The sequence below is a fragment of the Paralichthys olivaceus genome, chromosome 3 (assembly GCF_024713975.1).
Source record: "Paralichthys olivaceus isolate ysfri-2021 chromosome 3, ASM2471397v2, whole genome shotgun sequence".
Taxonomy (NCBI): Eukaryota; Metazoa; Chordata; class Actinopteri; order Pleuronectiformes; family Paralichthyidae; genus Paralichthys; species Paralichthys olivaceus.
The window spans coordinates 10,650,244-10,666,644 of record NC_091095.1 but is presented as its reverse complement, the minus strand read 5'-3'; the positions used below and the strand labels follow the sequence as shown (position 1 = coordinate 10,666,644).

Genomic DNA, 16,401 nt, shown 5'->3' with positions numbered 1-16,401 from the left:
TCCCTTTTAATTTGAGTTTTATTTTGAAATGCCAAACTGGAACCATCAGATTTATTTTTGCTTTTGTTAAAATATGAGTCACGGTGTTCATCACGGTGTTCTCAGTAAGAGAAGCTCAACAGAACCTTAGAATAAAGTTTAGTTTCTTCAATCCAAACATCCAACTTGTAAATAGACTGTGGAAGAACTTTTTATGTTCTTGTGGTTCTCGGTCTTTAAAACCAAGATGGAGTTTATTAAAACCTGATTATTTATATTTGGTAAATGAAGGCTCATGTGGAAACTCTGGTTTGGGAGGTGATCAGGGAAACGCTAACACAGGCAGTTGTTTTCTGCATGAAATGTGCTGGAACGCTTCTCGTTTGATTCCTCATGCGTAAGACTGGTGGAAAAGAAAAAAAAAGCCATGGAGGGGCCGTCAGAGATGAATTGCAGCTCATTGGTTCCCATCAGAAAACCGAGCGTATGGACGTTCAGACCAGACGTTCAGTCTAATCAGTTCCTCCCTTCACATTCCCAAGTGCTCGGTCATGGAGTCAGTTTATCAAAGTGTTTCTGGATGTTTCCTCTTCCTGGTTGTCAAGGAAGGATATCGTGAGGAGGAGAACACACACTCAACACCTCAGGCCTCTGACTTTGACCCTGACCTCCTCATCATCAGAGGGATGAAGAAGAGGAAGCATCAGCAGGTCCCTTCTGCTTCCTCGTCTTAAATATAGAAACAGTGGAGTCCAGAGCTGAGATCACATTCCTGAAGATGCTCCTGACCCGTGTGTCGTCCCCTCAGGAGGGAATATTTAGTCTTACTGGAGAAGCCCTCCCTCTGTTTCCATGCTGCTCTCCAGCTCAGAGGAGGTGAGCTCTCCTCCGTACGACCCAGTGAAGCCCGGGTGGGATCTGGATGAGTTCAGTCTGGGTGTGAAAAATCTGGCTCCCTCCTCAGCCACGTCTCGTTCTTCAGACACTCACATTTTTTTCTTCTTCATTCCACTGCTGCACCTGGAAACCTAACAAGTGATACGAATCAGTTATTCACCACAGAAGCTTGTGGAGGCTCTTCATCACTTTCAGATGTTTCTTACAGGAACAGTTGTGAAGCCGAACTGCTTCCTCGAAGAATCAGTGTCCGTGAAGGAGAACGGACGGAAGCTCAGTGGAGGTCCAGGAGGTTCTGGTGCATGAAACATCTGATTCACTTAATCCCCCCCCCCCACACACACACTTTTTAGTTAAGTAAAGCAATTTGAAATCATAAAAACATGTTTTGCTTGTCCAAAAGATTTCAACACGACCTGCATTAAATGTTTTGTTTGATTATTTGCTGTTTACGAGCCCGTTCATCACTTTTGGCCCCTAACAAACATTTGATTCATTCTTCTGAAATTAGTTTCACACATAAATGATCAGATGATGAATCCTGATTCTGGGGATTTGTCCTTTCCCCACCATGACATTGACATTCAACCCAACCTCTTTAGTGAGTCCTCATCTTCTTTTTTTTCAGGTCCATCATCAACCGCTGATCTTGGACTTGTGCTTTTTAGGAAATGTTCAATAGAAATTTTTGTCTCAAATTCCCCCGATGAGTGGAAGTGCAAAGCACCATACAAGGCATCAGGACTCCCAGTGTTCAGGGATGGTTGTGGCCCAGCAGCCACCGACGTCTGTCAGCGACCTGACAGAGCAGACGTCGAGGAGGTGGAGGGTGATGGTTTGTGTGAGCAGACGGAGCATGTAGTCACGTCTGTGGAAGCTGTGCTGATGAGCGGATGAAAGGATGGAGGGTCAGCTGTCAGGCAGACCCACCGGAGAGCTCACTGGTCAGGTCAGCGAGTGTGTGGCCTGCAGACGAGGTCACAGAGAGTGTGTCGGGTTGGACTGGAGCAGCAGCGACCGATCGTGGTCCTTGATGGAGATCTGGACGAGGTCGACTCTTCTCTTCGCTCTGGACCGAGGCTCAGACTCAGGAGGTTGTGGATTTTGGCTCCACAGACCTGCAGCTCGTAAATTCTCCTTCTGGGACGATGAAAAGTCAAACCTCCAACAAGGAAGCAGAGACATGAACAAACCTGTAGCTGACTCTCACACTCACAACCATTTCTGTTTTGTATTTACTTCGTCCTTGTTCGTCCGTGTGATCGTGAGGCTGGAAATCATCATCATCATCATCATCATCATCATCATCATCATCACTGAGCTGCTGGATCCAAGTCATTCATTGAACAGACACATATTCACAGCAACACGTTTCATTAATTCGTTAATTCGTTTTTTAGGCCAGAACTTCTAATAAATAAATTCTGCTGAAACAGCCAAAATAATTATTTAAACACAGAACTAAAATATTTTGAAAGGAACTTTCTATTGAGCATTTTATAACTGAAAAATAAACATTTGTCAATGACCACAAACAAATATTTAAATTGCTGTGATACATTAATTGACCAACACACTGAATATGTTGATGTTTTGCTTCAACTCAAATAAGGTTTAAAGTTTTTATTTCTGTTGACTATTATTTTAAATTGAATCAGGGATAAAACAATGATATAATTTTAAAATGCTACACATCTTTTTGTTATGTTTTAAAAATATTTTTAAACATGTATCATTTTATTATAGTTTCTTTATGTCTTATAGAATCACACAAATGAAGATTGAAGACCTTATCATATAAATAATGATTTTTACTCTCAGTTTACTAAATTCATTTGGTCCATTAAGTGTCATGAACTCTCTTTATTTGGACTTCAGACCAAAGCAGTTTCAAGTTGGCAGCTTTGGGCTCTGGGAAGTTTTCTAATATTTTATAGATTCAAAAATCGATTTGAAGAAAAGTGATCAGTAATCGATCTGTGGTTTAACTTCAGATGAACTTGTGTCAGATTTGGGCAGAAACACTCACCTGTGCAGTGAGTGAGAGGTTTTTCCTCTGATGTCGGTGCAGTGAGTTTTACACTGAAGAGTCATTGATGCACCAGAGTCTGTTATTGAGCAGCTTCAGGAAGTAAATCCAGCCTCTGGTCTCTGTGCCACACGGTCGGGTGTTTACTCTGCTCTGCCCCAGAGTCTGCAGTTTACTGTGTTGACGTTCACTTGGCCCCACTGATCCCAGATCAGGCGACTGGTGCCAAAACATTGTGAAGAGTTATATAAGGCTCTGTGTCGTCGCTGGGATCCGTCAGCAGCAGAGAGACAGGACAAGTGCTGAGTCCAAGCTCTGCGTTCGATCCCCGAGCAACACTTCACTGAGGAGTTTCTTCTCATCACCTCTGAGCTGCATGAAGCTGTGCGACGGACGGACCACTGAGCTGCAGGAGGAGGTGACCTGTCCGTGACCTGGAGTCAGGCCTGGAGTCAAGCTCCTCCTGAGGGGCAGCAGGAGGCTCTAAGATGGGATCCTCCTGAAAAACATCATCATCATCATCATCAACAACAACAACAACAACAACAACAACAAATACTGTAGAGACAATCTACATGATATGAAATTAAAAATAAAATCTATAAATCTATTCAAGTAGAAAATGAGGGACACATTTGTTTCTTGATCAGACAAACGTCATCCTTCATGGTTAGATAATATAAATCCTTCCACTTTGATTTATTCAACAATAAGAAAATCACAGATTCAGATTGTTCTGTAGTAAAACTATCTGAAACGATCGTTCAGTCAATCTGCACATTTTTATAATTATATTTAAAGTATTTTTTGGAAAATCAAATCTTTTTCTTTTCTTACAGTTGACTGATCTGTGGACTCTTGATTTGAGTTAGTTCATTACGTCAGTTCAGGCTGAGAAACCGAAACAGGTTTGATTATAAATGTTAAGAGAGGAGAGAGTTGGTCATTTATATTCCTGAAACATAATTCTAATTTTATTAATTCTAATTATTTGGAAAAAAACCAAACAAATTAAAAGTTTTTGTCCAATTCTCAGTACTTTCCAACAGCCTCTCCTTCTCTGTCTCATGCAGCCACAAGCCCTCACTGTCGGGAGAAGTAATGCATTTACTGGTGACGGTTTTCAGCAGCAGATTAACACACATTTGGCTCAAACATGTAAATCAGTGCAACAGTGTGATCCAAAACAGACTAGATTAGATTAGATCGAACTTCATTGATCCGTTGGTAAAACTCCCTCAGGGAAATTAAAACTTTAGATTCACTGACAAAATTCATAGTTGTATCGAGTTATTGTTGAGTTACTGCAGAGATCACAGAGTTAAACCTCGTCACCACTTCTTCAGATTTTGTGTGTGTATGTATCCGACCTTTGGGCTTGTGTTGTACAAATGTTTGTCGGGATCAGAGAAGCTCGGGTTGACCGAGTTCCCTGCAGCAGAGGGAGGTTTCGCTCCTGGGGGTGAGAACAGCTGGACACCAGACCCCTGCTCTCCCCTCAGCTGGAGGAGACCTGCTCACTGCAGCGTGCACAGCTCTGCTCTCTGGGGAGGCTTTCATCAGGGAGACAAATGGAAAAATGAAAGAACCAGTAAACCAGAGTCAGAGCAGCTGGTTCTGCCCATTCTGGGAAGGCAGGCCGGAGACATAGATTCCATTAGTCTGGAGGGTGAAGTGTAGACGTGTGGGGTGGTGAAGGTGGTGAAGGTGGTGAAGGTGGTGATCAGTACAACACGTTGCTGCACATTGTCCAACGTTCACCCTCCTCCCCCCCTCCTCTCCTCACCCCCTCCTCCCTGACAGTGTGAGTGTGGTGCAGGACATGAGCACGTTTAACACTGTGCCTATTCATTCCCTCTGTCCATTCATCATCATGCATGTAAAGAATAGAGGCAGAACAGTTTGGATTCCAGCACGAGGCCGCTCCAAAACATGAAACCAGAACCGTCTGTTTCAGTGTGAACGCCGGCGGAGCAAAACATCAGCTCGGGGGATCAGGATTCGGACGCCATGATGGTTCTGAGGAGGAGAGGGATTCTCTCATGTGGACCAGAGAAACGTTTGATCGGGTTCTGACTGGTTTTCTGGATTTAGTCTTTCAAAGTCCGAGCTGATGTGTTGATCCTGTTCACACTGTGAGATCAACACGTTATTTTTGGACGTTATTGTCTCGCTCATTTAATATCATGTTCACGAGATCTGTCCCCGTTTACCGCAGAGGACTTCTGACCTTTTACGCCGACAGCCGGGTGCGACAGCAGCTTCTAGAGAAAAGGTCATGACTTACTTCTGTGCATCTGCCTGTTTATATCCTGTGTTCTCACCAATCAAATCTGGTGTAATTCATCCTCATCACCATTTCTGAATCAGACAGAATGAAGGACAATGAGGATCTCTGCAAAAACATCTTTCAGAAGACTGATAGTCAGATATCTCGCAGCACAAACACAATCCAGAGTCAACCATCGAAGTTTTACCCCAAACTCGTTGAGTAATTCCCCAAAAAATCTCGTCCTCGTGCTCTGGAAGTGGAATGATCTCATCTGCCGGGTGTTTTTTATTTGTTTGAAGAAATCAGGACCTCAGTCACCACTGGACTCGGTCGCTTGTTAACATGAATATGTTCTGTGTAGTCCGGTCCCTGGCAGAGCGAGTGGCATTAATGGGCCTTGGACTCTTGGCGTTTGCTCGCAGTGTTTTTTTTAATGGAGGGAAACGTGTCCAGCGGCGGCCCTTCATTTCTCCACAGGCGGCAGACCGCAGACTTCCTGGAAAAGGCCGATGAGCAGAGGTCGTGAGCCGGGCACAGCAGCTGGACTGAGACAGGCTGGTACACAGCACATGACCTTTAACCTCCGAAGGTTTAATCTTTAGATCACATTTATAAACTTGCACATTTAAATGGTTATCAGAGAAAAATATAGAGACGAGAAATCACCATGTTCAAATCTTTCCTTTAGATGCTGAAGCTCAGAGTTTGGAGCAGGAGAAGTATTTGTTTAATAATACTTTTTGTACATAACAGAAATATCACTTTTTTACTTTCTGTATTCTTTAGTTTTTCTTTCAGATAAAATCAGCATGTGCCTCATGCATGTGATTTATTTTCTTTCTACTCGGCTGAGATTCTGAAGGTGACAGGGCCGCTGCCTTCAAGGTCGTGACCTTATGGAAGCTGAGGAACTTGAAACTTCTCTGTCTTTTTCGAAACCATCTCTAAAACCTACTTTCATTTGACTGTTTTTAACATCATGTTTCTTTTATCTTTTTTGGCCATTACTTTTAAATTGAACTTTATATTACTTTGCCTGTTGTGTCTGATGTTTGGAATTCTTGATTTGACTTTATAAAGGCCAAATGGAAAATGTGACTTAGAGACAGTTTGGCCGATACACTTTTTTGTAATTGTAAGAAATAAAAGGCCACTGTGGGAATAGAGAGAATAAAAACTGTAGCCTGAGCTGAACTTTACATTTCCAGTAGCTTCTCTCTTTATTTCATGTCACCCTGCTTCATCCGTCTGTATCATAAGACTGATGATCAGTATTTCAGAAGCTCGTGCTGCTTGTGTGTGTGTGTCAAGGAGTAGTCCGATGAATTATGAATCTGCTATCACTGTTGAAAAAGTGGCGTGTTTTCAAGAACCTAAGTTTGCAGCAGACTAAACATGAACGCCAGGTTATTGTACACACACACAAACACACACACACACACAGTAACACAATAACTCACTTGAAGTGGTGGGCACCACTGGTCTGCTTCTCATTGAACAGCTGCAGAAATAAACACGCTGTGATTATTAAAAGTGAAATGGAATGAGGCAATAAATCCCTGTGAATCAAAGGATGAATTTGTGACTTCATTATCGTACGAGGGCGAAGGAGACGATTACAAAAAACTGAATGTAATAATGTTAATGTTATTCTAACTATATATGACTGTGTGTTAAATTAAAAATAAACTTGAAATGCTTAGTTTATTTGTATTGAATAAACTGGAGCCGTGATTTAAAATGATTTAACACAAACATATATCTGGTCTGTGCTTAAAAAACAAACTAGGTTTAAAATCAACTTGCCAGGTTCAAGTAAACCAAAAACTAATTGTGACTCACATGAAGCTGCCTTTTAACATCCCAGCTGCATTTTCAAGAGAATTTATTCTCAAAAAAAAAAAAAGAATCAGAGACTGACTCGCTCTCCCTCTGCTGGACGATCAAACTTCTCCAGACGACTCCGGTTATTCAGGAAAAGTGTGAAAAGAAGCAGCAGAGGAGGCAAACGTTGAGAATTTGACTGTCGCCCTCGACACATGATCTGAAATTACCCAGAGAAGTGGAGGCGTTAGAGCTCTTAACACTGCGCCGTGTATTTTTAGACTCTTTTCATCAGACTGTAATGTTGGAACATCAGATTGGAAAATCATCTTGTTTATAATAGTCCTGTTCTGGAGCAGAGTTAATAGAACAAGTGAACAATGGCTGAGTGGATTAAACGCTGCTTCGCTGATTAAAGAGGAAACGCTCAGAGGATGAGGACGTTTATGGACTTTTTGAAAAGAGATGTTTTCTCCAATTACAGGCACATCAAAAAAGATCAAGTCCACGGCTCAGCCAACGTGACCGACCCTGAATATCGCTTCAAATTTCGGTCCAATATTTTAGCGTGAGCAAATATATTTGGGATTTTGAAGGAATATTAATTAATATCAAAATAGACTCATAGATGTTTTAAAATCCATGTGACAAAGAACTTATAGAAAATAAACTGTATGAGAGAAGTCAAATCTTCCTCCACAGGTGAGACAGATGCGAGTCCAGCTTCATATTGTACTTTGAAGAAAACCATGTTGTGTGTCAAACACCAGTTTGTGGGAGTGAACGTGACACTAACTCTTTTCTCACCGACACACTGACGACTTTAAATAAACCAGATGAAGCTTAAGGTTCAAATTAAATCTCGAGACAAAGCAAAACAAAGAATCATCATTAGGTGGAGAATCCTCAGTCTATGTATTGAAGTTCTTAGATATTACAGGTGGAATATACAGTACATGTATATGGTTTAACAGACAGGCAATATAAAATGGTCTAAATGACTGAAGGTTACAAAGAACAGCATATACAACATCTTATTTTAATGATTCAAGTACCTCTAACTTTATACTTCAGTTCTCTGCAGAATTCAAAAGCATCTGTACAAAATGTACAAGAGTTGTATCCCATGTTGCATCACTGGACAAAGATTTCCTCAGGAACTGACGTCACATCCTGGTTTAAACTATCAATGTTTAAATATTGTACAGTTTCAAAAGAAAAAACTAAAAGTCCTAAATCGCAGAGCAGAGCATCTTTTATGATATTTACAGAATTCATTTCTGAGTTTAAACATTTTGAGTGAAGGCGTCTGAGCTGAGTCTGAAAATGTCAGTTTTTAACAGCTCAACACATGAAACCATGTAGCTTTAAAACTGTTTTTGGTGGTATTGCTTTATTGTGGATTACAGGTTCATAATGTCCTCAGAATCCCTGATAAGAATTTGCTCGTATTTATAAATAAATACAGTTTGATGATGAGGAGTTTTTTTTCTCTCCAGTCACCAGTGTTCATAGCATGTTATAGGAAACACAAGGTTATTGATCACCTAAATATTTGCATTTATCATAAATGCATCAACAAGCCAAATCATCCAGGAATGAAAATTAGAAAATTATGAACCTTTAAAAAATAAATGAAGTTTTACCAACCTTTTAAAAATCAATGGGAATAAAATTCTGCATTAAAATCTCCAGGTCGAGACTGATGTTCAGTTTTTTACCTTTTCATCTTCTATCAGGATGAGACTGAATCTAATCACCGATCACGTCCGACAACTGAAGCTACTTTAACCCACAAAATCAAGAAGCTGAAGCGCTGACACATAAAAAAGCTGCTGTCGACGGGACCGAAACCAGAATCACTGAGAAAAAACGTTAAAGAATAAAAAGCATTAAAAAAAAAAGAAAATTCTATTTAACATTAAAATCAGTCAGTAACATGTACTTCTATAATCACTGTACATTTTACAACACGTCAAAGTCATACCATCACAACTGGTAAACATCGGTGGTGTTTTAAGACAAAGGGACTTGTGCAAATAAGTGGAAGCATATTGCCGTGGATACGCAGCTGGAAGTTCATAAAACTAAGGTTTGATATAAAAAAGATGCCTATACTCATAAAGAGAATCCTATTCAACAATCTGTCATGCTCTTTGATGCAACACACTCCTTTTTTTAAACGTATTAAAGAAGAAGTTGTCTTTTGTCAGGAGGGATCAAACTGAGCCTCGTCGGCGCTCTACATTCAGACCGAGTTAAAAATCTTTCTTTAATTACTGCGAATCCTTTCAAAGGGTTTAACACTGTACCATTCACTTGTTGTCACAGGTCCTCTACTGAGAAGCCCAGTTTAAGAACAGTGAGGTTTTCCTTTCACAGAGGTTCCCATGTGAGACATGCTGACGTGTCCAGCTGTGGCAGCACTAACCGGCTTTAACGCAGATGTTTCTGAATGATGGGAGGGAAAATGACCAGGCAGAGGCGGAGGTTTATAAACTGTGTCTCTCCCAGGTCGGTGACAGCGTCTGTCTAAGAGCTATTGGACGGAGTTTCTGCAGCGTCAGGGTCGCTGCGGGTCGTACTGCTGGTAACGGTTCAGCTTGTCCGGATCATTGGAGGCCATGTGGGTGAAGTCCTGGAAAATGTCCTGGTAGGTTTCATCACCTGAAGGAACGACCAAGACACAAGACATGAGCAACAACAAAAAGGAAAAGGAAAACAGACAGAGCTGCAGTTTCCAACATTTCTTACACAAATCATTCATTTTTGCTTTTTACCTCAACCGAGGAGGTTAAATGCTAATTTACAGCGTTTGGTGGAAGGATGGGACATGCGCCAAGAAGAAATCCCATCCAAGTTTGATAAACATACATGAGTTACAAGACTTAACATCTACAGATAAAAAACATGGATCTCCTGCAGTGGAACAGGAGCGTGACAATCTGCACAGACAACAACCTAATCCTGTTCAGTTTCCCTCTTCCACAATTCAATGTTTGCACAAGAGAACTTCATCTGCAACAAGATATAACAGAACTAAACTGTGACCACAAACTTAACCAAACTCATTTTAGCGTCCTCATGTAGGTGCAGAGCAGGTTTAAATACCAGGGAGGAAGATTTACGCACAGTGTCATCAGATCAAGAATGAAAAAAGAAGAAAGGTCAGCCGTACCTGTCAGAGTTTCAGCGTGGCTCGAAATATGAAACAGATCAACACAGAGGCAGAGGAAAGAAGGGAAGAATGGAGGAAGCAAAAAGGCAAATGATTGTGAAAACAGTTTGTTGTTTTCTCAGCTGGAGATCGACTCAGAAAGAAAAGACAAGCCCAGAGAGATTTGTTTTTGTCAGCAACTGTATTGTGTTTAAAGTGCAGGAGTTAATGTACAAAAAAATACAGCTGCGTTGCCTCAGCACCCCAAAGAAAAGAGAAGAACAAAACAAAGGCACAAACTCTGGGGAGGAGACGGAGAAAAGAAGAAAGAAAAATACAGAACAGAGTGAATTTACAGAATCGAGAATGAGAGCGATAAAGAGAGAAGCAGTTCTCAACCTGTTGGAGGGGTCATGTGTTTGGATTCCCCCTTCATGGGGTTTTTAAATACATTTTTAGACGACAACAGCAGACAAATATCAATTCAAGAAAAATATATTTATAAAAAAAGAATTAGAATTATATTCCAAAAATATATATATAGATACCCCCCCCACAAGATTTCATAGATTATTGTTTGAACCACTGAGCCACGCTCAGGCTGAGAACCACGTCTACACTTAATTAGGTAGAAACACTTGAGCGGGGGGGTAGTGTAATTTTAACAAAACCAAGAGCGGGGGGGGGGGGGGGTTGATGTGGTTCTTTCTCCCTCACTTCCATCCCCCTGAATATCCCTCATCAGGACCATCGCTCATCAGCTGATTGGAGGCTCTGATGAAGTGGCCCGCGCGTATCGGAGCGGACGGCGAGCTGATGCTGGCCCAAGGTGAATCCTCTCGACTTGAGGATCTTTCATTGACTAGAAACACAAACTTCAGACTCGAACTCTCCTGCTAAAGACAATCTTCCCTCTGTTCCTCTCATCATCACTGCTCCTGTGTTTGCTGTTGACCTTTAAGGCAACAACTGCCAGCAACACTTTCTGTGTCATTCTCTATCAACAACCATTGCACATGCTAAAATAAAATATGAAGGAACAAAGAAGCGTTTCTTGTTGTAGGTCCAAAACATTCCAGTCTTATTTTTAAAAAGAGGAGCCTCCACTTTTTAAAAAAAGCAGCATTCATTCAAATAAAAGTCCAGTTGCCTACAGCAGCACGACTAGCCCTCAATCTAAGACGCTTTATTATTTTTGGAAAAATAGACGACAGAGCAGAGCAGGTCCCTCTTCTCATCAACACACAGAAATGTACAATATTCCATTTCCCCTACAATCTAAAAATGTAACAACCGCTCAGTGTCTAAAGTTCACAGAAAACTTTGTCCGTACAAGCAACAACAACAACAACACATCAGTAATCTCTGTTCTAACTGGTGAATTAAAGATGTGACATATTGCTCTGTCAGCAGCAGGGGGCGCTGCTCTGTCTATGTGAAACAACAGAAATTAATCAAAGTGCTTCGATGCCCTTCAGGAAGTAGCGGCTGCAGGGAGCGGAGATGTGATAAACCGGGGTACGTTCGGAATAGTTATTTTTTCATACATTGTCAGTGAGCTTCAAACTCATTTGCCATGTTCTTTGTGAATAATCATTTTTTTGTAAAGCTCACCTAAGATTAAGAGAAATATAAGATAATACTAAACACGGATACACGTGGATACCTTTCTACACTATTGCACTTAAATCTGGACTCCTCAGACGATTTGTCTGTACTCCGCTAACATTCGAGACGATCGATGCGACGGCAACAAAAGGCCTCTTGTCTTACAATTCTGGATTTCCCGTAATTGCAGGCGATGAGCGAGCGCACTTAACCGACTAATACCCAAGACACAACATTGTCATAACAGGAAGTAAATACATCACAATCAAAACAAGAGAAATCAAGGATGAATGAAGGTGTCCCTCATGGCACTCACCCTGTGTGAGTCACTCTCACCTCTGCGTATTCTGACACACTATAGAAATGTATGTATGCACAACATTTACAACATGTACAGTATGTATACACATTATACAACCCTATATTTATCTTTATAATAGAAATTGATGTAAAATAGACTTTTTCTGTGTCACAACAGCGAGATGCATCATGTTTGGACGACAAAGTAAACAGGCCTTGAATACGGTTAAGACTTCAAACAGGGACCTTACGAACAGTCATGGGTAAAGGTACAGCAGTTGCATAACTATTAACAGGAATGTGCATAAATCACTTTAAGTTAAAAAGGAAACTTGGCCGTTTATAAACACACATCATGACACTGGTCTGATGGTAAAAAATGTCATTCACAAGTCACAATTATTGCAAGATAGTGAAACCTGCCTTCACTTTGAGGTCTGAGCGTCACTGGGTAGTGGGAGTGGTTACTGGGAATATAGTTTCTTTTTTTTGTAAAGATACTGTGACTGATACTAGAGACAAGTCACTAATTAAAAGATTAAAAAGTATTTTAGCCCTAAAAACAAACAAATGATTTACTATAAATTACTGAACACCTCTCAAACAGAGGAAATGAACAAAGCTAGTGTCGAACCATTTTCAGACATGAACTCTCCACTATGAAGAACACAGCAGCAGGTCACTCGTACAAACAGCAGCAGCAGCGCCTGTGTAGAGCAGGCGGGAGGCAAGATACGACGCATCTTCCTTTATATTCTTTTTTTCACTTTTGTGTTCGTCACGTTAGAAACATCATCATCTTGCTTGCTGTGCATTTTAGGGACATTTTCCTGCTGTGTTCTCACAGGACATACTCCAACATTTTCAGCACATTTCTGCCCCCTAGTGCCTGGCAGGGAAAAGTTCCAGAAAAAGACTGGAGCAACTGACTCAGACATCTTCTCACATACAGCTCCTCTGGACAATTACAGGAATAAAGTTCAGTGCATGTCTGAAAGCAGCTTTAGACTTATAGGGAGAAAAGTACAAACTTTCTAGAAAACCGCTGTTTGTTTTAATTTTGTGCTATCAAATAATCCTACGTGACAGTCACGGTCACTTAACTGAAAAGGAGGATGTTCCACTTTGGAACAAAACTCTACAGTCATGTCCAGAGTCGACGGTTTTAACGAGCACCTGACACTGAACCACACCAAGGTGCAGTTTGTCCAGCACCTGGTCAAGAGCTGGGACGTTAAAACAGAGGCTGCAGCGACTGAGACACACAGAGTTAGATTCAGTTCACTCTGACCCATCATCACAGTCAGTGGATCACATTTCAACAAACCTGGAGGTCTTCTAATAAAAACCTCCGCTGAGAATGAATTGTCCGAGTATTTAAACCATCATCTTCTTGTTAAGTTTTAAGTGAACTGACTCCAACTCTGAAACCCAGACTTTGCATTTCCTCTGCTTTTACAGTGTGTTCTGCTCCTTTGTTTGGAAGAGAGCGGACAGTTATTAAGTTTCGTCCAGCTGCAGGCTAATAAACTCCTGCATGCACTTCCTGTACTGCATTTCGGTGGGGCTGTTGGTGTTATATTGACCTGACTGGCTGTAGGGCCCCTCCGCCTCTCGCATCTCCTCGTTCATCTTCGCCAGTCGCAACCTGTGAAGTAAGTGAAGAAACAGAGAGGCAGAGATCAATCACAGACATACACAGAGAAAGTGTCAGTGATTTATTTTAAGGTCATTTCTCAGATATGTCAGATATGCTGCTAATTCTAAAAATAAATACATAAATATTCAGATTTACCAGCCAAATGAAAGCCTGATATTTTATTTCTGTTTTAAATAAAAGAGGAGATCTGATTTTTCTACTTCTACTCTGATGAGGTGGTGACACCTTGTGGTTAAAGATATTTAAAGACTTCTCTCAGATGGAAGCATAATGACTCAGCTGTGTGTAGTTGTGATAATACACAGTGTTAATAATTAATCATTGTTAGTCCTGTTTGTCTCTATGTGGTTCTTGTTTTATATTGTCAGGATTTATTAAGTGGCAATGATCAGTTCACTGTAAATGATTCATCACATAAATAAGTGATTCAAAATAACCAGTGTTGAATTCAGAATATATTATATTTCATTTCCGAACCAAGTGGATAACATTTAAATTTACGAAGTATTACTATATGTGGTTGGGATGGAATTCTATGATGCGTCAAAGTGTAAACTCAGACGATGGTCCCAGCATGAAATGAAGAGATCAATCATAACTAATAATAATGACGTGTATGACACTCACAGTGTAACAATGTCTGCATTGGCCGCATCCACCGCTATGGTCAGTGGTGTCTTCTCGTCAATGTCTGCAGCATTTTGATTCGCTCCTCTTTTTAAGAACAAACACACTTGTCTGAAAGAGAGATGAACATACTCATAAAAGTTGTATAAGGCTCTTCACAATGCTGTCAGTATTATTGAGTGACAGATGTGTGTGGAGTTAAGGTGGTAGACAGGTATAGAGACCAACCCTGTGTGTCCCAGCATGGTGGCGTGGTGCAGGGGACCCCGGCCCTGAGCGTCCTGCTGGTTCACATTAGCTGCATTTTGAAGCAAAAACTCACAGGTGACCAGTGACCCCTGAGAATACAAGTTGATATGATACATTGGTTAAATGTCCAAATGTCATTTCCTTACTGCAAACTATCCACTATGGTACCAGACTGACTCGTCCATTTGCCGCCATACGTACCCCCTGCACCGCCATGATGAGCGGCGTCCTCTTGTCGTCCTCAGTATTGACCCAGTTTACTTCAGCTCCGTGGGCCAGTGCTTCGGCCATGTCTGGCAGACTGCGGGCACATGAAGCCCAGTACAGCTGCAGACCTTGGCTGTACTCCTTGGGTTCATAGAAAACCATCTCTTTACAGGGCGAGGGAGGAGGCAGCTTGGCAGGCATGGCCATGGGCGGAGACTCAGCAGCATCTGAGAAATGGGAGGAAAATTGTGTCTTAGGAGGAGGGAACCTCTGGGAGTCTAGTACAGTACAGCTATGGTTTTCAAAAAGTTTACGTTTTCTAAAGAAAGAATTCAAATTTTATCTCAAACATTTAGTTAATCATCTAGGAAAATACAACTTCACACCAGGGATTTTTTTTACAACAATAAATACAGTGTAGATATGGAATAAAATACAGTGCACTACGTGAAATGGACAACTTATGTATATGGCGGTTGATGATCACTGAACACTCAAATACTGCCTCTGTTGGCACTTTTTGCACAACTGTGTGTATTTTTTAGTTTGTATCTACTGTATGTGTGTGCTGCTTTCTTTATAATTGTCATACAAGCTGCTGGAAGAGGAAATTTCTCTCGGGATAGATACAGTAACTCAACTGTCTAACTATTTTTTATTAATAAATGCATGTGTTTTCCCCGAAACAGATTTCCATACATTTGCATGAATTTTAAACTTTTCCAGGGTGAGAGTATTATATTCTTTTACTGTTTATTATAATTTTATTTCATATTAGTGCAAACCAGAAAATGCAAAAATGTTCAAATGAAAGACATCTTCGCTTTGTGCCATCTGCTCAAGTTAATTTTGAAAAACGTTTCAAAGCACCTGTGGCTCTTCTGCTCACCATTCTTCTCTCTTACATCATAACTGTCCTCCAGTGTCTCTGTGTTCCACTGCAGTTAGTGTAACATGTTGTTTCACTGGATATTACTACAGTCATTTTCAAAAGTGCTGACAAAGTGTTAGTGTGTGTGTTTGTGGGTCTCACAAGCTTCTGCCAGGCTGTTATTGGACGGGGTGTTGGCCAGCATTTCCCTGCTTCCATCAGCGCTGTTTTGGATGCCGCTGTCTGCACTTTTTACTGTAAAGCAGAGTCTTGGTCACTTTTTGTGGAACAACACACACAGATGTCATTCACCGTATGTATGAAATAAAAGGAACACCTTCCTGTTGGTCGTCTAAAGCAAAATAAATATTTAATCTCATCACACACAGCCTCTTTACTCAGCCTTTGGATGAAGGCATTTGATTTTCTGTGCCTAAAACTCAATTTAACATCAACAGCAGGTGTTCCTAATATTTTCTACAGTCAGTGTGCTCACACTTCCCCAAGCTGAAATGACAGATCCTCCATCACCGTATGTTTCAGGTCCCTAAATACCAAAAATATGACAAGACAGATACAAACGCAAAAACCAGACAGTGACCAAAACCATGTGGGAGAGAAACACTCTCCAACCCCCCAGGGAAAACAAAACATGGTACGCTCTGCAAGGTTATGATGGAATGATCCATTCGGAAGGTCTGGATGAGGGAGGAACTGAAGA

At 41.0% G+C, this 16,401-nt stretch overlaps 1 protein-coding gene and 1 long non-coding RNA gene across 6 annotated transcripts in view; both read right to left on the bottom strand.

Moving 5' to 3' along the window:
* Nucleotides 1–5,548: 5,548 nt before the first annotated feature.
* Nucleotides 5,549–7,148, bottom strand: LOC138407183 (uncharacterized). Its single transcript, XR_011240595.1, has 3 exons — nt 7,020–7,148; nt 6,638–6,678; nt 5,549–5,673 (listed from the first exon to the last, which is right to left on the bottom strand). It is a non-coding gene; the product is annotated as an uncharacterized lncRNA (long non-coding RNA).
* A 744-nt stretch (nt 7,149–7,892) lies between these two features.
* acap2b (ArfGAP with coiled-coil, ankyrin repeat and PH domains 2b) overlaps nt 7,893–16,401 on the bottom strand; it is a 44,479-nt gene continuing 35,970 nt past the window's right edge. For all 5 annotated transcript variants that reach the window (XM_020081161.2, XM_020081164.2, XM_020081162.2 and 2 more), the window contains 6 exons: nt 15,843–15,935; nt 14,804–15,036; nt 14,582–14,691; nt 14,354–14,464; nt 13,653–13,714; nt 7,893–9,668 (listed from right to left, as the gene is read on the bottom strand). In XM_020081161.2, the coding sequence (XP_019936720.2) occupies nt 9,565–9,668; nt 13,653–13,714; nt 14,354–14,464; nt 14,582–14,691; nt 14,804–15,036; nt 15,843–15,935 (713 nt within the window). In that variant the 3' untranslated portion in view covers nt 7,893–9,564. The remainder of the gene's footprint in view (nt 9,669–13,652; nt 13,715–14,353; nt 14,465–14,581; nt 14,692–14,803; nt 15,037–15,842; nt 15,936–16,401) is intronic.